The 23,481-nt window shown below is 36.7% G+C and overlaps 1 protein-coding gene across 3 annotated transcripts in view; it reads left to right on the top strand.

Annotated features, from left to right (window-relative positions):
- Positions 1-23,481, top strand: part of Coq6 (ubiquinone biosynthesis protein COQ6, mitochondrial) — a 143,468-nt gene that overhangs the window by 33,660 nt on the left and 86,327 nt on the right. For all 3 annotated transcript variants that reach the window (XM_090375600.1, XM_090375597.1, XM_090375598.1), the window contains exons 3-4: positions 1,589-1,647; positions 9,532-9,792. In XM_090375600.1, coding sequence (XP_090231726.1) covers positions 1,618-1,647; positions 9,532-9,792 — 291 coding nt within the window. In that variant the 5' untranslated portion in view covers positions 1,589-1,617. The remainder of the gene's footprint in view (positions 1-1,588; positions 1,648-9,531; positions 9,793-23,481) is intronic.

Raw genomic sequence — 23,481 nt, 5'->3', positions numbered from 1 at the left:
TAGATGAGTCTTTGAGATGATTGGCCATTGGATGACTTGAAGCCGGGCAGTTGCAGGCAAGGTGGCATGTTGGTTTAATGTGTCATGCAGTGTTGTCTCAGCACTATGGATGCAGTTTCGGGAGACAGGAACCATTACAAGATGGGCTGGCTAAGGTTGCCTGAGGGCTATGTCAGCCAGAAGAGACCTCTGTCTTGCTCTAACAGCATGATAGGAACCCTGTGATGTCCTCTCATTAACTGTCTTTTGAGGTTGCTCTGGCCACGGGTGAAAACATTTCCAACCATATTGTGTTAAGAAGGCTCAATTCAAGTGGACTCTATGCAAGGAAGCCAGTGGTTTGTATCCCATTAACCCGAAACCACCACAGACCTGGTCAAAACTAATGCCATCAGCATGTGACTTGGAGCCCTGACAGATGTGGTACAGTTCTGTTCTCTGATGAGTCCCGTTTTAGCCTACAAATAGATTCTAGATGTTATTTCATCTGGAGACAACGAGAGATGTGGTACCATCCCTCCAATATCAAAGAAAGGGACACTTATGGTAGAGGCAGTGTTCTCATGTGAAATGGAATAACGGTCAATGGCTGCACCCCTCTTCATGGTTTTTATAGTGGAACTGTAACTGCACAGAGGTGCCATGAACAGATCCTCAAACCCTACGTGCGACTTTTTAGAGGTGCAGTTGGCACAGATTTTCTTTTCATGCACAACAACACTACTGCATATAGATTTAAATCTGGTGATTGTGCTGGCCATGAACACCAGACTTAAATCTGATTGAACATGTGTGGGATGCCCTTGGGCATGACATTGCATGCCAACAGCCAACTCTTTGGTCACTTGGTGAGCTGAGGTCTGTGCTGGTGGAAGAATGGGATTTTGTTTCCACAGAATTTTATAGACACCCTTATATTGAGCATAGTTTACCACTGTCAGGCTTGTTTCTCGCTGTCTCTTCATTTCATTGTTATTTTACAGTACGCCACCATACCAAATTTTGTCTCACTTCATTGTAAGCTGCACAATTTACACCATGTTTTCTATGTGTTCTGTTTTTGTCAATCAGTGTAGTTTACTGTGCTCTAGCAATTTGATGGCAGAGGTGCATTGTTTTGACAAAGGGAAGTTTCCTTGTCTGTCAGGTTAAGAAGAATCTTGAAAGCAGCTTCTTTTCCCTTCACAGCATAGATAAAGATTTGTTCAAATTGTGTGGAAATGAAGGGACACTTGATAGACTTGATGAAATTCACTACATTAAAAAATGGCACTCTTCATTCCTTTTATTATGAAAAAATTACATTTTCAGATTTGAATGCACTTTGTATTTGGTGAAAAAGGTTTTAATTTATTAAGTTTTCCACTTGTTGAAGGGGAAAAAAATTCTTTAATGAAGTCTTCAGCGGTTTTCTTTTTTTATTTTATTAATAAAATATAAATAGTTGAATAAATATTGTTCAAAAATTAAAAAAAAACGAGTAGAATTTATATTGAGAGATTTAATGTTTTTGTAAATATTAGATATGTTTTCAACCACTTCCAGTATTTTTTTGACTAAATGAAAATTTTAATATGATGAATATTAGGTTTTGGAACATGGAAGAGGATATGCGAAATGAGGATGAATGCTGTGAAAAAGTTGCAGGTAATCTAGCACTTTGACCAACAATTTATGAACATGTAATAAAATGCTACTAAATGAATGAAAAGTATTCTAATATATTTAAAATTCATAGAAAGATGATATTACTTTGAATAAAGAGAATCACTTTGCTGCATATGAGATAGTTTTTACTATCTCATATGCAGTTTTATTATGTAATTTGAGTTCATCATCATCAGCCATTTTCAATCCACTGCAGGATGAAGGGCTCTCCAGCAACTTTCCAGTTCCTTCTGTTTTGAGCATTGGCCATCCATTTACTACCTAAAAACTCATGAATTTCATCTCTCCATCTCTGCCTTTGTCTTCCAGTTTTCTTCTAGCTCCTCTTGGGTACCACTCTGTTATTTTCTTAGTCCATCAAAGTACATCATCATGTCTTCGAGCTATGTGTCCTGCCCGAGACCATTTTAGTTCTTTAGTTTTGATAAGAATGTCCTTTACTTGAGTTTGCTGCCTAATCCATGTGTTTCTCTTCTTATCTAACAGTCTGATTCCCAATATAATTCGATCCATTCTTTGCTGTGTAGTTCTCAGCTTCTCTTCCATTCTTTTGGTGAGCGCCCAAGTTTCACTTCCGTAAGTCATGGTGGGGAGTATACATTGGTTCATTATTTTACGTTTCACACAAACTGGGATATTGCTCTTCAGTATGTGACTATATTTCCTGAATGCTATCATTCCAAAATTTATTCTTCTCTTGACTTCCAGCCATTTATCATTATTACAGCTAATAACTTGTCCCAGATAAGTATATGACTCCACCTTTTCAATTACTGCTCCTTCAATCATTATTTCCCTTTCTGTGGCATACTTGTTGATCATTACTTTTGTTTTAGCCATATTCATCTTTAGTCCAAAATCCTTACTAACTGTGCATAACTGATTAAGATTTTCGTCTAATTCTTTGGGATCGTGGCTTATGACCACAATGTCATCTGCAAATCGTAAATGGTTTAGGTACTCTCCGTTCACATTGACTCCTTTCTGCGACCAGTCTAATCTTCTGAAAGTTTCCTCAAGGGCCGCAGTAAACAGCTTCGGAGATATTGTGTCTCCTTGTCGAACTCCTTTCTCGATTTTAAATTTCCTACTGTCTTTGTCTAGTCTAATAAAGGAGGTAGCACTCTCATATATTTTCTTCAAAATCATAATATATGGGGTATCTATGCCTTGTCTTTCCAGTGCCCGAAACATTGCCTTATGCTGTATGGAGTCAAATGCCTTTGCTAAAATTGCTAACAGCAACTCAAATTACATGATAAAAATTTAGGGCTGAAAGCCCTAGACTACAGAAAACTTACTAGACATATAAGTTAGTGCAGTACATCAAGTCTGTATGTAGTAAGTCCAACCGGAGTTAATTACATGGCATCATTTTATTTACATCTCATATTGTGAATGTCTTCATGAGTTGCCTATTCGTTATACTTCGAATAAGTAACACTTTCCCAATAGAGAAAACTATGTTACTTATTCCTTGTGGATACCACCATCCAGATGGCTGTTTCAAGGCTATTTGGCCCTTCATCAGTAGGTGGATGGGTGGGTAGGTGGCTAAAAGCCTCAGACTACGGAAAACTTATTAGACATACATATACTACCTGTTATCTACCCACCCACCAATGAAGGGCCAAATTGCTCTGAAATGGCCATCTGGGTGGTAGTATCCATTGAGAATAAGTAACAATAGTCTTCTCTTTGGGGAAGCTTTACTTATTCGAAGTATGACGAATAGGCAACTTGTTGTGAAGGCATTCACAATATGAGATGTAAATGAAATGATGTTATGTAATTAACTTTGGTTGCCTTTCTATGTATAGACTTGATGAAATGCACCAACTTGTATGTCTAAAATTACATGATAAAAACAATATACATATAGCTAACAAAGTACTAAATTAGAACCTGTAGTAAATTCAACTGTACAGACAGAAATGCAAGATACAATCTCAGAGCAACTTGGGGGAGCAGTATTGAGAAGATGGCAGAAAGATGAGTATTTGAATCTCCGGCAATTTCCTCTTTGAAGAGGTTTATTCTGTAAGGTGGAGGAAGAAATAGAATGGTAATTACTTCCTATGGTTCTGTGAATTGGTCCAATTAAATAAAATTCTGTGTATTCTCTTTTGCTTAAATTCTAATCTAGTGCAAGTATTTTGGGAGTTATTAGTTTCTTTTGAATGTTTTTTGATAACTACGTAGCATGCTACTATAACTCAGTTCCATTTCTTGAATCTCTAATGTTTGCCAAATCTTTTAACAAGTTTTTTTTTTTTTTTATTTATTTTTTATTGCCTTATGTTTGATTGCAGAAACTTGCATATGCCATGATACAGTTTTCCTGATGTGAAAGGAGAGGATATTTTTGGGCATATACTTAATGTTGTTTTTCCTGAGTGACTCCTTTAATTTTCTAACAAAATCTGGCTGTTAGGGGGAGCACAATCTTATGGGGAGGGGCAGAATCCTAGGGGAGAACCTTGCCTTTGTTCTATTGATGATGATAGTATGGATAAAGAAGAAGGGTAGCCATTGTTTTACAGAGATCTCAGGGCTCACTTAACGGAAATCAGGCGAGGTTCTTGATGCACTCTTTTCGCTACTATAAGGATAATTGGATTTGAAGTTTAATATCAAGTTTTTCATATAATATCAGTGTTTTTCTATAAACTGATATGAAGAAGCATTCATTTATGATTTTAAAGTAGATATCTAAGAAAGGGTAGGCGTGGTTCTTTTTAAAGTTCAAGGAAAGATGAAGGTTATATTTTAGCGTTGGGTATTGAAAGGAAATCAAGGAATCTTTATTGTGGTTCAAAATGGTGAAAATACCATATATGAATTAAATCCATAGTTTAGACCTGTAGTTGAAATTAGATAATGTGGTTTTGAGTTCTATCACATCCCCCTCTGTCCTCTCCCTGGCAAGTACAAAAAAATGTGTCAAGGAAAAATATTCCCTCCCTGCTTTTGGCATAAGTGCCCGGAGGAGATAGTATAAATTTAATATAATGTAAATATCTGTGTCTGAAAATAGATCACAAATTTTTGAAAAGTAAACTTGTCATGGGCAAAATGGAATTTATCCTATGTGATTTCCTATGTGAAACCCCAATCACATAGGAAATGCCTATGTGATTGGGGTTTATCCTATTTAAAAGATCTGAGTGCTCTGGATTGGATGGAGTTGAGGTCCCAAAGTTGGTGGAATGCCTTACGTCTGTTGATCTTCCAGTGAGAAGGGTTGCTTTGTTCCTGGGGGAATTGCCTAATCTTCTTCAGATCATATAGAGGTGAGCCACATAACTTAGGATGGATAGTTCCTTGGAACATGTGAGAATTGGATGCCTAATTTAAGGCTTCAAGTTCCAGGTTTGTTAACACATGCTGATTTTAATTGTGTGCTTGTGGAGGGGGAGAAGCATGAAATGTTAGAGGAACTGAGCGCCTTAGTTCTTTTGATGATGATGATGATGCTGAAATAAATTCAATTATTTCAATAGAACCACAGAAAAGATTATTGGCCCACTCTATCTAAAGGAGATATAAGATGCTAAAGGAGGTTCCTGCACTAATTGCTGATGATCGATGTTGAGTGATTCTGCTTCTGTTGCCCTGTTTTCTGGTTGCCTGTGTTAATGATGAAAGGTCTACAAGGGGATATCAAAAGTTCATACCCTGACCTAGATAAAACATCAGTAGGAAGATGCTGTTTTTAATATAAGTTGTCTACACATTCAGTAACTAACATGTGAAATTTCATTCCCTGTAGGTGATCATACACCAGAGGTGGAGCCCAGAATCTGAGGAAGGACACTGTGGTTGACAAATTGGAGTATCAAGCAGTGATCAAGTTCCTGCATTTGCAGGGCAAGAAAGCTCAGGAAATTGACAAAGAAATGAAAGCTGTGTATGAGCAGAATTGTCCATCCTATCTATGACAAAGTAGTGTGGAGAGTACTTAAACTATTTATGATTTACAGATGACATTGTGGTCATAAGCCACGATCCCAAAGAATTAGAGGAAAATCTTAATCAGTTATGCACAGTTAGTAAGGATTTTAGACTAAAGATGAATATAGCTAAAGCAAAAGTAATGATGAACAAGTATGCCACAGAAAGGGATATAATGATTGAAGGAGCAGTAATTGAAAAGGTGGAGTCATATGCTTATCTCGGACAAGTCATTAGCTGTAATAATGATAAATGGCTGGAAGTCAAGAGAAGAATAAATTTTGGATGGATAGCATTCAAGAAATATAGTCACATACTAAGGAGCAAATCATGGTCCCTTCCGTAAGTCATGGTCCTTACTTCCGTAAGGACTATGACTTACGGAAGTGAAACTTGGGCGCTCACCAAAAGAATGGAAGAGAAGCTGAGAACTACACAGCAAAGAATGGATCGAATTATATTGGAAATCAGACTGTTAGATAAGAAGAGAAACACATGGATTAGGCAGCAAACTCAAGTAAAGGACATTCTTATCAAAACTAAAGAACTAAAATGGTCTTCTGCAGGACACATAGCTCGAAGATATGATGACAGATGGACTAAGAAAATAGCAGAATGGTACCCAAGAGAAGCTGGAAGATAACCTGGAAGACAACGGTGGAGATGGACAGATGAAATTCATGAGTTTGTGGGTAGCAAATGAATGGCCATTGCACAAAACAGAAGGAATTGGAAAGTTGCTGGAGAGGCCTTCATCCTGCAGTGGATTGAAAATGACGATGATGATGACACTAAAAAAGTAAAAAAGTTCCAAAGTGGTTGTACAAGTGTCTTTGACAAGCCAAAAGAAGGGAAGCCATCAACATCCACAGACAGTGAGACGTTGCAAAGGCTGAGCAGCTGGTGCTGAGTGACAGACATGCAACAATTCATTTCGTCACCAATGCAGTGGGAATTAGTTATGGGTCTGCCCACAGCATTTTACATGACCATTTGCACATGTCTAAGGTCTCTACACGATGGGTTTCAAGATTGCTGATGCCTTTGCAGAAGCAATGTCGAATGCAATGTTCTCACCAACTGTTGAATTTGTGTAATGCGGATGTTGAGAACTTTTTAGGGTGAACCCACCCTACTCTTCTAACCTAGCACTGTCAGAATCCTTCTTTTTTCGAGAAAAGAAACCATTGCATGGACCCCACTTTGATTCATCTCAGGAAGTCATCAATGAATAGGAATCATGGTTTCAGGCAAAAAGTGCAGACTTTTGTGATCAAGGCATTAAACAACTGATCCATAGATGGGAGAAATGTGTTACTATACATGGAGAGTACATAGAAAAGGATAAAGGATAAAAGTTCCTGTGAAGTTTCACCTTTCTAGGGTTATTATTTCTAGGTAAGGGTATGAACCTTTTTGATACCCCCTCGTATTCTGCATATATTGTGATATTTTCCTGTTTGCTGATTATTGTGTTAAAAGGCTCATTCCACATGTTGAGGTGGAGGGCCATGAGTCCAGCTAGTCATTAGCTAGCCTTCTGGTGTGGGAAGAAAGAATTCATGGCATTTGATCTGTTGTCCAAATTTTGGGGCAATGGGTTGTTGGATAAAATTCCGAGTGTCCATCATGGCTCACATCTGGATAAATGAATTCTATTCAGTATTTTTGATAACTGACCGCAGGGTTCAGTGTTCAATATGGACAATAATGGCAATGTTCTTGGGCTATGTGGAATGACTTGGTGGTCTCGTCATTGTAGGATGAGTGTTACAATTGGCTGCTTCAAACTCTTTTAGTAGAAAGAGCCATATCAGGTATAATAATTATAAATATGTTGGTTATAAAGGGTATGGTTATGCAGGTTACAATTATAAAGAATGAGAAACAATTATGCATATGAAATTCTTTTTGTTATAAAACTATTTTTGACTGTACTCTGAGGTCCTCAATGGTATAACCAACAGTAACAAATTACATAAAAAAGACAGTATGTAGTTTACAAAATATTACAGTATAACCTGTGGTAAATGCAGCAATACAGCCCAACAGCTATATTCATTGTTACATATTCTATGAGTTTTCTATTGGCCTATATTCAGGGGTTAGTTACTAACAACTGAAGGGTGCTACAATCTTTATCTGAGTTGGGTGAAAGCTGAGTACATTGTTGTTATGTTGGATTTAGGAGGGAATCTGCATTCTTTGTTAACTGTAGCAATGTGCATTTGGGTGGGAGAGGGATCCAGGATGGGGACTCCCCTCCATCTGATTTCATGATAGGGATCTGGGCATCCAGTGATTTCTTCTTTGAAACTTTTCTAAAGTGGGGGTAATAATCCTCCCTGTTTTCTGTTGAATTTGTTGAAATAATTGAATTTAATAAAATATGTTTTGATAAAATCTTTGTTGTGTAAATTCTGGTCTATTGTAAGTACGTTGGGGTTTTGTGTCTGTTGGGGTTATAGGCAGGGTTGTAGTGGAGGGTATACAGATTTTTTTAGGTGAATAGCATATACCTTCTGATTTTTGAAAGACGAAAAAACAATTATTATTAAAATATTTACCAAAACTATAAGTATTGCCTCAGAATAAAACTCTAATAAAAAATAAATTTATTAGAGTTTTATTCTGAGGCAATACTTATAGTTTTATTATTTTTAATATATATATATATATATATTAAAATAAACATTCATAGAGTATACCGTCTACTAATTTTACGACTACAGCACTGGTTATAGGGGTGCCTCCGTAGCCAGGTGAGCAGGAGCAGCAGTGCGTAGTACACGCTTCTTGATTAGACCGGGGTTCGAGCCCGTGACCACCAAATACGGAGGATGTGGAAAGGTCAGGGAATGATCACCGCATATCCCCAGAGCAATGTGACCTTAGTTGCTAATGTTCCTAAAAACCAAATAACAACAACAACAACAACTGGTTATAAGTGTCTGTTGTTCATCAGCTGCAAGCATGCAATTATCTTAATCTTTCTATCTAGTACATTGCTCTACAGGAGCAGTGCATTGAATACATTGCTCTACAGGAGCAGTGCATTGAATACATTGCTCTACAGGAGCAGTGCATTGAATACATTGCTCTACAGGAGCAGAGCATTTAGAAAGATTTTCATGAAGTTTATTCTAGAGGAGGCATACCCACCCATCCATCAAGACAACAACAGACAGTAAGACTGGACCAAACTTTTTACCCAACTCAGATGCCCTGAAAGGATTATCAGACATATGCTAGCAGCCACGTAGCATCCAAGGAGTATTTTGTGATATCATCTGAATTTGAATATGTGTCATGTGTTATTCTGTACTTGTACACCGATCACTAGGTCATGCATCTGCACTGCAGTGTGGAAATATGACTTTTTTTTCATAAAGGGCTTTGTTTTCAAAGTAAGCTTTTATCTGTCAAATAAAATATTAGCTTTGAGACTTTGTGTTATTTATTTTTTTGCATCTGAACAAAAGATCATAATGTAAGGCTGTTTTATTTTAACTTACTGTTTAAATTGTAAATTCATTGTTGGCTGATCATGGTTCAGAAATAAGGAGGTTGCAGGACCGAGCACATATGCTGCCAGGAAAATTGCGCAACTCATTGTGTACATGTACTGTAATACTAGAAAATGCTGGGTGCCCAATTCCATATGTATACAGTTAGAATGAATGCATAAATCCTTCTGGCCACTGTCATCATAATAAACATGATAATAAACTGAAATTTATTTTATCCATCAAAATTAATAAATTCTTTGTAGCTTCATATACAGTGAATGTGTTATTTTTTTATCATTATTAGTTGTAGTCATTTATATGACCAATTATAATTGTTATTTAAAAAAAAGCATGATGTAAAATAATCACGTGTGAGTTATTGTTTAATTTTTTATTTAAGGTTTGGGAATCTTGTTCAGATGCCATGATATCATTTCATCATGCAGGAATGAATGAAGACATTGCATTTATTGTAGAAAACGATGTTCTGTTACAAGCACTGCTGGAAAGGTTACAGAATCTGAAAGACCAAATAGTAGTAATGAATAATGCAAAAGTAGTGAAATATGAATTTCCAAAAGAAACAAGTGGTATCAGTTCTAGGAATGATTTAGTTACTTTAACTCTCCAAGATGGAACAGTATTACAGACAAAACTTCTAGTAAGTTTAGCAACTAAGATTTTATTAAAACATCTCAACAAACTTCATATCTTAATTTGTTTATGGTTAAATTGAATTAAAAACATTATAACAGGTCTTATAATAAAGGGACTTTTATGGTTAAGCCCTCTACTAAAATCACTTTGTATTATTTATACCGTAAGTACATGTAATTGGTAAATGTATTTACAGTTACTAAATACATGTAATTAGTAAATTAAGTGAATAACCATTATCCCTGAACCATAATTTTTCTCGATAGTCTATAATAGTGGTTGTCAATATATATACAGTCAGTCCTCGTATAACACGTGTTTACACTACACGAATTCGATCATACATGATTTATAAATAGGGGAACGATATCTTATATAACACGAACCGAATTTGCTTGTACACGATTCGCCTTTGTGTTTACAAGAAATGGCAGTCGAACGCAGAATCACCCCAACGGAACGCAACATGATAGGAACGAAGAGAAGATTTTGAAAATGTATTTATGTGTTTTATATCAGTGAATGGGAAACACGTTTCACCATAATACCTAAAAACCAACACAATTCCAGCAATTGGTATAATCGCAAATGCAATTAGATCGAGTTTACTATCAGTTTATAACAGATTCCACCAGCAGGAACGCAACTGGAAATTGTTTTTATTGTTTTATGGTAGTAACCCCTCGAAATGTGCTTTAGTAAAATGTGAGGTGTTAATAGTGTATCTCTGCCTTTATGGTGTTGTTTATTCAGTTGCTACACGCGCATAGCTTTGTTTATGTGTATCAAGACTGCCTCCTCGTTTTGTAATTGTGCTTTATTCCCTAAAAATGAGTAAAATACTTAAAAGGTGTGAAAAGGAAGGGTCCTGGTGACGACACTGCAGATTCAGAGAGAAAAAGAAAAGCATTATCGATAAACAGAGGCGGACTGGGTCAAAAATTCTTACCCGGGAAAATTTGTAGTGGCCTCGTACTAGCGTTTATGGCCAAAATCAATCACACCGGCCTCCGGAGTTTCCCTGGTAAGGTTTATGGCCAGTCCACCTCTATCGATAGAGAAAAAATATGAAATTGTGAAACGCTTTGAGCCAAATGAAAGACCATGTGATATTGCATGCTACAGGCCTAAATGAGGCAATGCCGAGAATTACAAAGAATGCAGAGAAAAAACTTTCATAGCAGGAACAACTCAAAGTGTAATTAAAATCCATTAGATTAAGACAAAAAGAATTGGAAGAGATGGAACAGCTGTCATCTGTTTGGATAGAAAATCAAACAAAAAACAAGTTTGCTTACGATAGAAGCAAAAGCATTAGCAATATTTTATTACGTAATAGTCGTAATAAAATACGTAAGTATTTTATTACGATTATTTATTGTGTTTGGTAATGTTTTGCTTACAAATGTGTGTTCAACCTTGGGTGGTCGGCCCCTAACCCTATTTTTCCCATAGGGCCTGTTGTTTATATTGCACGATTTTGCATTGCACGAGGGTTTCTAGGAACACAACTATCGTGCTATACGAGGACTGACTGTATATATATTTTTCTTATAGTGTCAGTTTTTGTCAGTTTGACCTTGGGTTTCAGCTACTGGGTCAGTATTCAAATTCAAACAAATTTTTATCTGTATATTTAACAGGCTTTATATTATGATATTATAGAGTTTGTATAATTATGTACATATATGCCCTACAATAATCTTATATTTATAACATAAAAAACGTAGACTTTATTTTTGTAAAAAAAAAAAAAAAAAATTACTGATGCCTTGCACTGCTTCTTTTCCTTTGAAATATTGATCTATAATTAGTTGATTTTAGCAAAACACAATTTAAAATTTCAATAGTTAACCCATTTTGTGAAGAATTCACAATAAAATTTATGAATACTCACTCCAAAAGCTGTCAATAGTGCAAAGCCTATCTTCTTTATAGAAGAGAACTTTGAAGGTAAGGATGAGCAACATTTAGATATCATTACTAAGTGATCTTCTTCTGTCATCTCAAGGCTAATTCTTAATTCTTTAATTTTATTGGTCCATAAAGTTGAATTTCTAAAATCAATTAATTCCATATCAAGATTTTCAATTCCAAGGAAGTTAAATTACAGGAGTTGCAACATATTCTCATCAGTTATATCTGGTTTTATTATAAAGGCAAACTTTTTATTATAAAGGCTGTGCAAATTAAAATTTTCAAATTTAGATTTTCTGTTTTCAAATTTTCTGTTTTAATTGCATCAGTGTGGCTTATGAGTAACTCTAAATTGGTATTATAAATTTATTCATGTCTTTTTATTGAAGGGATTTAAATATTTTTCATTTCTTTTTTCTTTTTCTTTTTTTTTTTTATGTCATCCTGAAATATAGTTAATTTAGAACAAAAACCTTTTCAATCTTCATAAAGTTTAAGTATAGTGTGTTCTTGCCTTGTAAGCACAAATTCAAATCATTAAATGATTTTCAAAGAAAGTGCATCACCCCTTAAAATTGTAATTGTCGTCAGAATAACGTAAGTGTATGGTAATATTTCTTACAGATTGCATCAGATAAGATTGACATGCGTAGGCGATGACATAATATTGCATCAGCTGTTACTATCAGCTATATAAGCACGCTCTGCAAGAGTTGCAGTCATTCCTTGCTTGTGTCAGGATGGCAAGTTACATGCAGTTCACGCCACAAAGAAAGAGTGCTATTGTTGCTTTACGTGAGGAAGGATGTTCTTCCAGTCATATTGCTTATAGAGTATTGTAATCTGTCGACAGTGAGTAGATTTCTTTCCAAACTCAAGAATACTGGTTATGCTGATAGGAAAAAAAGGAACCGGATGCAAAACGAGTTTCTACACCAAAACAGGTTCGGATTTTGAAGCGCTTATGCCTTAAAAACTGTAAGGCTTCTTCCTCTGAGCAGAAAAGAGAATGGGAAGAATATACAGGAGTGGTAGCAAGTGCAGTAACAGTCAGAAGGCTCCTCTTCAAAAATGGACCTGTAGTCCATCATCCTAAGAAGAAGCCCCTTCTCACACTAAAAATGAAAACAGCCCGATTAATTTGGTGTAAGGTATGTGTCAAATGGACTCCCGAGCAGTGGAAGTCGGTTATTTTCTTGGATGAGAAGAAATTCAACCTGCATGGCTCTGATGGGAGACAAATGATTCGCCATAGAAGTGGTGAAGAATACCATCCAGACTGTATAGTGTCTACAGTGAAATTCCTTCCCAGCCAAATGATATGAGTGTGCATTTTGTATCGCAGAGTAGGTCACCTGCAGTTTATAAAAGGTTCTGTAAATGCCAATGGTTACTTGACTAAATTGGAAGGCAAATTGCTGCCAACCATTAGAGACCATTTCAACCTGCCAAGTAACTGCATCTTTCAAGACAACTCTACTCCTTGTCATCGGGCGAAAAGTGTAGGTAGACACTTCTGTAGTTACTTTAGCTTCATTTGTGCATTAGAGGTTCAACAGTAATGTGTTTACATTTGTTACAGGTGAAAAAATGGTTGGAAGAACGGTCCGTTACAACTGATAGTTGGTCAGGAAACAGCCTGGACCTGAATCCTATAGAGAACTGTTGGCATCGTGTGGAATCTGCAGTTGCCAGAAAGAAACCAAAGACCCTTCGTGAACTTCAGGAAGCCATAATTTGTGTTTTGAACCACGAGCTATCAGTTGATTATCTTCAGAAATTGATCTTGCTAATGTCTTAACATTGTGCTGCTGTCATCAGGGCCAGAGGCAGTTAAACTAAATATTATTTTGCACCTGGTGAACTTTTCATTTTGTTTTCCATTTAAAATGATAAACTGAAGCAAATTGAGGGCTTTTTATAACATTTCAGCCATAATTGTTGTTTACCAAAACTGTTGTATAAAGGTTTCAAATGCTCATTTTGGAATATTTTGAGAGCACCTGTCATATATTACTTAGCTTTGCCTTAACTATTAATAAATATCTTTTGTTTATATTTCTATTTGTCATGCTAGTCATTAATGTAACATACCATCGCAAAAAAAAAGAGTTAGAAATGTGAAATTCCTAGGTGATGCACTTTCTTTGAACACCAGTGTATCTATCTGTTAAGACCGATGCACTTTACTCAGTCTTTATCGTGCACTTGTTCATTCAGAATTAGACTATGGGTCTCAAGTGTACGCATCGGCTAGAAATAGCGTACTACGGTGGCTAGACCCACTTCACCACCAAGCCATTCGTACTGCTACTGGAGCATTCAAAATATCCCCTGTCCAGAGTTTATATGTCGAAGCAGGTGAACCACCGTTATTGCTCCAACAAAAGCAATTGTTGCTAAAATATACCTTTAAACTAAAATCCCTACCAGACCACCCAATGTGGATTTCCGTTTTTGAGCCACGATGAGAAACTCTATAAAACCCATCAGATTGCTAACCGATCCTTTGGCATCCGTGTCCAAGAGCTGCTCAGAGAATTCAATATCATGGTAAACAATGTTTCCCAGTCACCAAGGCATCTACTTCCACCCTGCCATGCTCACTTGCCATCATGTGACTTCTCCATTAAAAGTTGGGTAAGGCCATAACTCCATCCTCTGTCTAACAATAACTCTATGCTGCCCACCGATCCAATTACTCTGATTTTTTGCCTGTGTTCACTGATGGCTCGAAGTCAGAGTTGTCTGGCGGATCTACAGCAGCAGATCCGACAGACAACTATATCTGGGAAGATTCCCCATGAATGCAACATATATACAGCTGAGTTGTATGCTATAGAAATAGCCTTGGACCACATTAAAACCCGTAAGCACCAAAGATGTATGGTGTACATTGACTCTTTAAGTACACTGCAGGCTTTTTCGGGGATGAGGTATGATTCTCATCCAATCGTGACCCGGATTCAGCAGACGCTACATTTTCTGTTTGAGTGTTCATTCAACATCCATTTCTGCTGGATCTCAAGCCACATTGGGATCAGGGGTTAATGAACTGGCAGATGCCAGATCACCAGAACCCCACAGCACTCATTGCCTGTTAGTCCCCTATACAGACTACAGGCAGCTAATACATGCTAAATTACTCTTTCAATGGCAACAACCTTGGCATGAGCAAGTCACAAACAAGCTCTATCACATAAAGCCAGTAATCCGACACTGGCAGTCTAGTCTGCGCAGGAACCGCAGAGAGGAAGTTGTTCTAGCTCGCCTCCGCATAGGACACAGTCATCTTACACATGCATTTCTGCTGAGGGCAGATGATTCTCCTATATGCGAGAACTGTGGCACCATTTTAACTATTCGTCACATTTTAACCAAGTGTCCACGTTTTAGACATGAACGCGATTTATATTTTACCACTTTTAGTCATCTGGCTGAACCTTGTACACACAGTCAGATTTTATCCGACAATGACCAGGTGCCTGCTGTTTTTAGCTATTTAAAATCAGTAAACGTTTTTACTCGTATTTAAATTTTACCTTTTATTGTTATTTCTTTATTGATGTATCTTTTATACTTTTTATACCTTTGTTATTATATATCTTGACATGGTGACCTTAACTAATTAGGTCACTGAAAGCTTAAATTTTTATATATGACCTGGTCTTGGTGCATTATAGCCTTAGTTGCTAATGCACCAATAAAATCCAAACCAACCAAGCCATAGCCCAATCACTATAAATATAAAAAGTGAACCAAAAATAAAGAAAAGAATCAGTACCATAGAATTGCTTATTGTTGTGATTAATGGATCACAATGATATCAATGAAGGGATAGAAGGCGAAATGTCAAGATTTGCAGATGACTTAAAGATTGGTAGATTCGTCAATTATCAGTGCCAAGCAGTGCTCCTTCAGGATGATTTGAACAGAGTTCAAAGATAATCATAGAAGTGGCAACTATGTTTTAATGCTGCTAAATACAAGGTCTTACATTTGGAGAATAGCAACCCCCAAATAAATTATACATTTGGTGGGGTTGAATTAAAAACAATGGAGGAGGAAAGGGATTTGAGAATTATGATATGGGCAGATATGTAGTTTCCTGAACAGGGTAAAGAGGCAGCCAGGAAAGCCCATGATATCATATCGATGATTTATATGATTTATTGAACATTATCCTGTATCAGGCAATTGTACGGTCTCCATACTTGAACACATTTGGAAAAAGACATTGAACTTCTTGAAAGGGTATGAAGAGGAGCAACTTGATTGGTGAGATCGGCAAAAGGAAAGACAAGGAAACTAATTGTGTAGGCTACAGAGCTTGGCAACCAGGCACCTCAGAGGTGATATGATTGAGGTTTATTAGTCTCTGAGAGGGATTAGTAAAATGAATGAAGGTGGAATTTTCACTCTTATAAAGAATTCCAGAACTAGGGGCCATAAATTCAAATTACGGGGATTGAGGTTTATACTAGATTGTAGGAAGTTTTCATTTAGCCAGTGAGTTGTTGATTGTTGGAACAAGTTACCTTTGCTGGTAGTTGGGACTGACAGTTTGAATAAATTAAAAGGTCAACTGGATATTTACTTGTGAGGAGGGAAGCATATAATTTGTATTTTCTTATCTACTTGGTTGAGTTTTTTTTGTTTTATTTTGCCAATAAAGCAAAAGCCTGTGGTTTCCTTGCACTCTATTGCGAATATTGTTACTTATCACAAGAAAGCTGCATCAAATAATTTTCACATTCATGCTCTAATTATAAAAAGAAGAATAAGTAAAACCATGAGAATTCCTCTCAGATGCATTCATACAGCCATTTCTAAATTTATTAAAGCTACATCTCTTTATCATCAGGAAAATAATGAAAATAATTAAATCTCTGCTAATTAATTTCACTTCCTTATTTTGTTTTTCCTTCTGCTTGGAAATTTGCTCATATCCAGCCCCTAAAAAGGGTGACAAATCCCTCCCATCCAATTATTGTCCCATTGCAATTACTTCTACTCTTTCTACGGTAATGGAGAAATCAATTAACTGGCAACTCTTAAACTACCTAGAAACCTTCCATCTGATCAACGATCGCCAGTATGGATTCCACCAGTGTTGATCCACTGGTGATATTCTGGCTTATGTTACCCATTTATGGACTAATTCAATGGAAAAGTTTGGTGAAACACAAGCAGTTGCTCTTGACATCTCAAAGGCTTTTGATCATATTTGGCATAAAGTTCTCCTAAACAAGCTTCCATCTTATGGTTTGCCAACAGTTTTTTGTAATTGGTTTTCCAGTTTTCTCTCTGACTGCTCACTAAAGGGGATGGTAGATGGCTCTCTGTATTCTAATTTCTCCACTAATGCTGGTGTCCCCCGAGGTTTAGTTCTTTCCCCCACTCTCTTCCTCTTTTATATTAATGACCTTCTTCCATTGACTGGAAATCCTATCCATAGTTTTGCCTATGATAGCACATTGCATTCCACTTTCCATTTTGAGAAACCTTGCCCTGCTCAATCAGCTTCAACTTCTCGAAAATCTGCTACCAATTCCTTAAATGCCGATCACCAGGTAATTCTCCAGTGGGGCAAAGACAACTTAGTTGATTTCAATCCTTCTAAACCTCAGTCCTGTCTTATATCTTGCAAAAAGGATTCTTCTGCTCCTATGCTCCTTATCTTTGTTGACATTGATTTCTAGGCAAGATGAAATATCTCTTTTGGGGATTACCCTGACTTCTAATCTCTCTTGGCACAAGCACATTACAAATATTGCTTCCTCTGCATCTAAAAAACTTGGTTTTCTCTTTTGCTCTCGGTGTTACTTTTCTTCCAAACAGCTGTTGACTCTGACCAAATCACAAATCTTCCCTACCATGGAATATTGTTCCCACATAAAGCCTCTCTCAGGCTTCTGAATGGAATTCAGAAGAGGGCAGTTAGGTTAATTAATGACTCATCTCTAACAGAGTCTCTCCACTCTCTGTCTCATAGACGTTCTGTTTCTGCTTCATGCCTTTTTTACAGATACTTTCATGGGCACTGTTCTTCTGAATTGGCTTCTATAATTCGTGCTCTCTCTTTCAAAACAGTCCGACCATGGTGCCACCACCACCAGCTAACATCCATTTACTGTTCAACTTCAAACTCACAGCACCAACTTTTCATCTTCCTCGTTTATTCATTCAACTGCCGTTTTCTGGAACAACCTTCTTTCATACGTATTTCCTGAAAATTACAGTCTACAGAAGTTCAAGTCTAATGTCAACAAATATCTTCTTTTGTCTTCCCAACTTCCAAACCATTAATGGTACTAAGTACTATAGGTTCTAATACCTCTCATTTGGGGTTTTCATAAAAAAAAAAAAAAAAAAAAAAAAAAGCACCTCCGTTGCCAGGTGGGCAGGAGCAGCAGTGCGTAGCACACTCTTCTTGATCAGACCGGGGTTCGAGCCTGTGACCACCAAATACGGTGGATGCGGAAAGGTCAGGAAATGACCACCGCATATCCCCGGAGCAATATGGCCTTAGTTGCTAATGCTCCTAAAAACCAAATAACAACAACAATCATAAAAAAAAATAATAATAATAAGCATCTAATATTGAATAATTGTTACTATTGCCCATATCTTAAAAAAACATGATTTTTCTTAGAGACCACAACTGCTAAAAATTTTTACATTTTAATGTATTGACACCTGGGTAAAAAAAAAAAAGGTAAACTGCAACCATTATCAACCCACTGCAGGATGGAAGCCTCCTCAACAATTCATGCTGAGGGAAATGGACAATAATCTGCCACGCTGGTCCAGTGCAGGTTGGCAGATCAACCATATTCAGCAGTCAGGGGCTTGAACCCCGATCTACTCAAAGAGTGTGTGCTACAGCACTGCCGCTCCTGACCACTCGGCTACTGAGGCCGTGACACCTGGGTAGTTAGTGTCAACTAAATAGTCAGTGCAGCCCCAACCCTGACCATGGAGATGAGCTACTCCAGCAGAAATAAAATTATAATAATTATACTGGTGAGAACTACCTTTTCGCTGGTTCATAAACATTTAATTTTGTATAGATATTAAACTCTAATTTAGTTTGTAATGAACATTTTTCTCATTTTTTATATGGTTAACTTATTTTATAATATTTAGACAAAATTATTGTTCAGTACCTACGAATTGCAAACTGTTGTAACAATGTAATGTTACATGATTTGATTTTTAGAAAGAACCGTAATTTCTCAAGTGGGTCAACAAAATATTCTTGCGGGTCAGAAGTTGGGGACCACTAGTCTATAAAATAAAAATAAATATTAAAAAAAAGGAAAAGGATTAGAATTCAACTGCTTATTTTGTCTAGCATTCAGTTAATTTTATTGTTAATGAGTATTAATATTAACACATCTTGAAAAAGAGAAAGTTTAAAAATTTATTGTAAAAGATTGATAGAATGAATTATTTATAGAATTATTTCTGCTTGAGTCCCAGCTTTTAGGTTTCAGTACAATGCATTTGGTTTTATTTTAGTTGACAAATTTCCCATCTTTATATCTTTAATTTTCAGTCATTCCCGAGTTATATCTTATATCTCGCAATGTATTTATCATACGGTTTTTGGGCTTGTATAGGTATACATTTATTAATGAAATTCGAGTTTTGCTACATTTACGGTATTCATAGTAATAATTGTCTGCACAGTTTCAATTCTCTTCTTATGATGAATCATTCTGAATTAGAATGATGATATTTACTCCACTTTGTGAGCAGGCATGCATGGCTTATCATTGAGAATGTTTTTTTTATGAAAACTTCATTTGCTACCATGCTAATAAAATAGAATACAAGTATTGTGAATACAGCTTTAAAAACGAGCTCATAAACAGCTTTTTACTGAAAGAAATTTATTATTTTAAACCTCTTTAAAGGTTTAAAATAGTAAATTTCCACTATAATGCAGGGCATAAAGTATATATGCAAATGGTGTGTTTTGCTTCTTTTTCTTTTTTTATAAAAAGAGGCTTGATTTCAAAGTGAAACTTTTATCTAACTGATTTCAATGTTGTTGCGATGCGTTGCTCTAATACTGCACCACATAAAATGAGCACTTCTTCTAATGAGAAGTATAATTGTTATTTATTTGTAATACAATGCCTCCATTGCTATCACCTCATTATGGGAAGTGCTGTTTATTTTTGGTGCAGTATCCAAATAGCTTAATAGCATTGTAATTTGAGATGTCAGTGCTTACTTTGAGAACTTATGCCCTTTATTTTAAAAACACTTAATTTTCATATAGGCTTACACCAATGAGCCAAAACATTATGACCATCTACCTAATATGATGTTGATCCTCTACATGCAGTCAAAACAGCTCATATCCGGTGAGGCATGGAAGCTGCAAGATTTGTAAATGTGTCTTGTGGTATCTGGTACCAACACATAACAAGGAGATGCTTTAACTCCTGTAAGGTCCGTCGGTGAGATGCCGCAGATCGGAGTTGCTGTTCCAACACAAACCACAGATGCTCGATGGGATTGATTTCTGGGGAGTTTGGAGGCAAGGGCAATACTGGGAAGTCTTCCTCATGTTCTGCGAACCGGTCTCGAACAATCCAGGTGGTGTGGCATGGTGCATTATTTTGCTGAAAGACAGCACCACCAGAGGGGAAGACCGTTGCCATGAAAGGGTGTACCTGGTCAGCAATGATGTTTTGGTAGGTGGTAGACTTCAGAGTGCCTGGCACATGGATGACTGGACCCAAGGTATCCCAGCAGAACATCGCCCAAAGCATGACACTGCCACCACAGGCTAGTTTTCGTCCCACCGTGCACCCAGGCGCCATCACTTCCCCAAGTAAATGATGCACACGTACCCGGCCATCCATATGGTGCGACAGGAAACGTGATTCATTGGACCAGACAACCTTCTTTCAATCACTCAAGGTCCAGTTTTTGATGCCTATTGTAGGCACTGTTGCCTGTGAACCGTGGTTGGCATGGGCACTCAGATTGGCCTGCGGCTACGCAGTTCCATTCTCAGCAGAGTTCGATGTACTGTGTGTGTTGTGACACATTACTTTTGTTGGCATACCATCCGAGCGAGCCTTCGCTAACCTCGAGCATCAATGAGCCAGTGGTCATCCAACACCTTGCCAGCGGTTCATGGGTTCCCCCTCCTCGGACCACTTTCGGTAGGTACTAACCACGGCTGACTGTGAGCATCCCACCAGCTGTGCCATTTCAGATATGCTCTGACCCAGTCATCTGACTATTACAATTTGACCTTTGTCAAACTTGCTTAAGTCCACTGCCTTTCCCATCTGAAGAACAAGAGTGATACTGATTAACGGAGCTCAGTATCAGGTGTTTTTTATACTGTGTCCCGACCCACACACACGCCGTAGTTCACCTGCAGTTGCTTAAATTGCATAACAACTCACTGGTCATAATGTTTTGGCTCATCAGTGTATGTCTTACATTATAAAGAAATTTATTATTGAAACTTTAATGGAATATAGCTGTTTATCACCTCATTTTACAGTTTGTGTCACATTTTGCAATTTAAGCTTTCACTGGCCTATGAGATGTTACAAGATGATGATGAATTGAACATTTGAGGTGGGCATCGCCACATCATAAATAAATATAAATTATATTTCTCAATATAGTACGTGGAACACTTCCGTATGATACCCTCCAGAAATTAAAACGGAAAAAATCGACAACTTACCGGTACATTAAAGTAAAATATAAATAATTAAAGTAAATTATAAATAATTAAATAATCAATTTAACACAATTCAAAATCAATTCAAAACAATTAAAATTCAAATTAACGCAATTAAAAGAATCTAACGAAAATATTCAAAACGAATTTCCTTCCTGAAGCTGACAATGCTTTTCGACCGACTGTCGTGATCACAGGAATGAAAATTATCGAATCAGGCTAAACCTGCAACTTAAATAGTGATTATGTGTCTTCGCGCATGCGCGTAAAGGTCCACGCATCGGAGATCAAATATGGCCGCCGAACATTAACAGAATTCTCGTGTAATTTAATTTCAACGGTTTCTGCAATTAATAGTCGCGTATAATTACGTTGAACGTTAAGTATTTTGGCCTCGTTAAATAAAAAAGTATGTTTTTCGTTAATGGCATGAAAGGCTAATTCTGACGCTGCTGAACGAGAAGCACGAACAGAGGCTTCGTGTTGATTTACACGGATATTAAGAGAAAACCGCGTGGAACCCTGATAAGACGAGTCGCAATCACCGCAAGAAATGTTGTATACTAGATCATTAATTTGTGTTGCGAACGTCGAAAGAACCGAGCGATTGTTCAGTATAGTGTGTAACTTCCGTATAGGCCTAGCTATAATTTTAAATTCGGTATCTTTAAAGAATCTGTTAAGCTGTTTGTGCCACTGTTCAACATATGGGACAGAAATAAAGTATTTTTTGATATTACTATTGTTGATTGGTGCAGTATTTTGTATCCTATCCTTAGCTTGTACCCTAATTCGATTTATAGTGTTAATGGGATAACCCCTGTTCAAGAATCTGCTAGTTAATATTTGTATTTCTGAGTCTAAAGCAGAATCCGTCGTTGAATATTTATAGGCATTTAGAAATTGATTAAAGATAATCGATCTTTTGTAGGTGAATGGGTGGTAGCTATTATAATGTAGAAGCATACCGGTGTTTGTGGGTTTTCGATAGATGCTAAATTGTATTTTGTTCGAGTCCCGGGTAAGCGTGAAATTTAGAAAGTTTAATGACTTAGTATCCGTATCTTCCCTTTCCAATGTAAATTTGAGTCTAGAATGAATATTGTTAAACGAATGTAAAATATCTTGGATAGTACTACTATCGGTAATAACTAGAACATCGTCTAAATACCTCCCATAGTATGTGATACGGGGACGAAAAGGTGTCAAATGTATCTGCTCAATCGTTGAGAGATAGATCTCTGACATTAAGCCACTCAGGCTCAAACCCATTGGTAATCCAAAAATTTGTTTGTACACCTTGTCTCGAAAGGTGATGTAGTTAGCCTCAATTAATAGTTTAATTAAGTGAAAAATCTCCTTTATAGGCAGCTTCGTATAATTAATCGGTGTCGAGTTTTTATTTAACATATCCCAAATAATATCTAATGTGTATTCAACGTTTACATTCGTATATAATGATGTAACATCTAATGAGAATAAATTGTCATTGTCGCCGAGTCTACAGTCTTTAAGATTATTAAATAATGTATCGTAATTCTTAATCCCAAATTGTATAACCTGTCTAAAAGGTTTTATAATGTTATATACATGTGTGGCTAAGGCTGAAAATGCCGAGTTCCTGTAGGAAACAATAGGTCGAATCGGAAATCCAGGCTTGTGTAATTTTACCTGACCAAAAAGTGCAGGAATATTGTATGTTCTGGACTTCAATTCCTTCAACTGAACCATAGTAATGTAGTCGTTTTTACGATATGTGGTTAACGTTTTATTGTATTGATTTACCAAATTGGTAAACAGTGTCGGGTCCACTTCACAATAAGTGGAGCTATCAGATACAACTGAATCTAACTTATTAATATAATCATGTTTATCTAGTATTACCACTGTATCTCCTTTATCTGCCCTCTGTATAATAATGTCCTTATTTTCTCGAAGTTCTCGTAAAGCTGAACTGTCATGTGTATTCAATTTAGGAAGTCGTGTTTCTTTTATGTTATTCACTACTTGGTTAACTTGTTGAATAAATACATCTTTTTGTGGAACACTACG

Source organism: Mastigoproctus giganteus, chromosome 6, assembly GCF_048544385.1.
Source record: "Mastigoproctus giganteus isolate SK-2022 chromosome 6, ASM4854438v1, whole genome shotgun sequence".
In the NCBI taxonomy this organism is placed as follows: domain Eukaryota; kingdom Metazoa; phylum Arthropoda; class Arachnida; order Uropygi; family Thelyphonidae; genus Mastigoproctus; species Mastigoproctus giganteus.
This window is presented reverse-complemented; position numbering and strand designations above follow the sequence as displayed.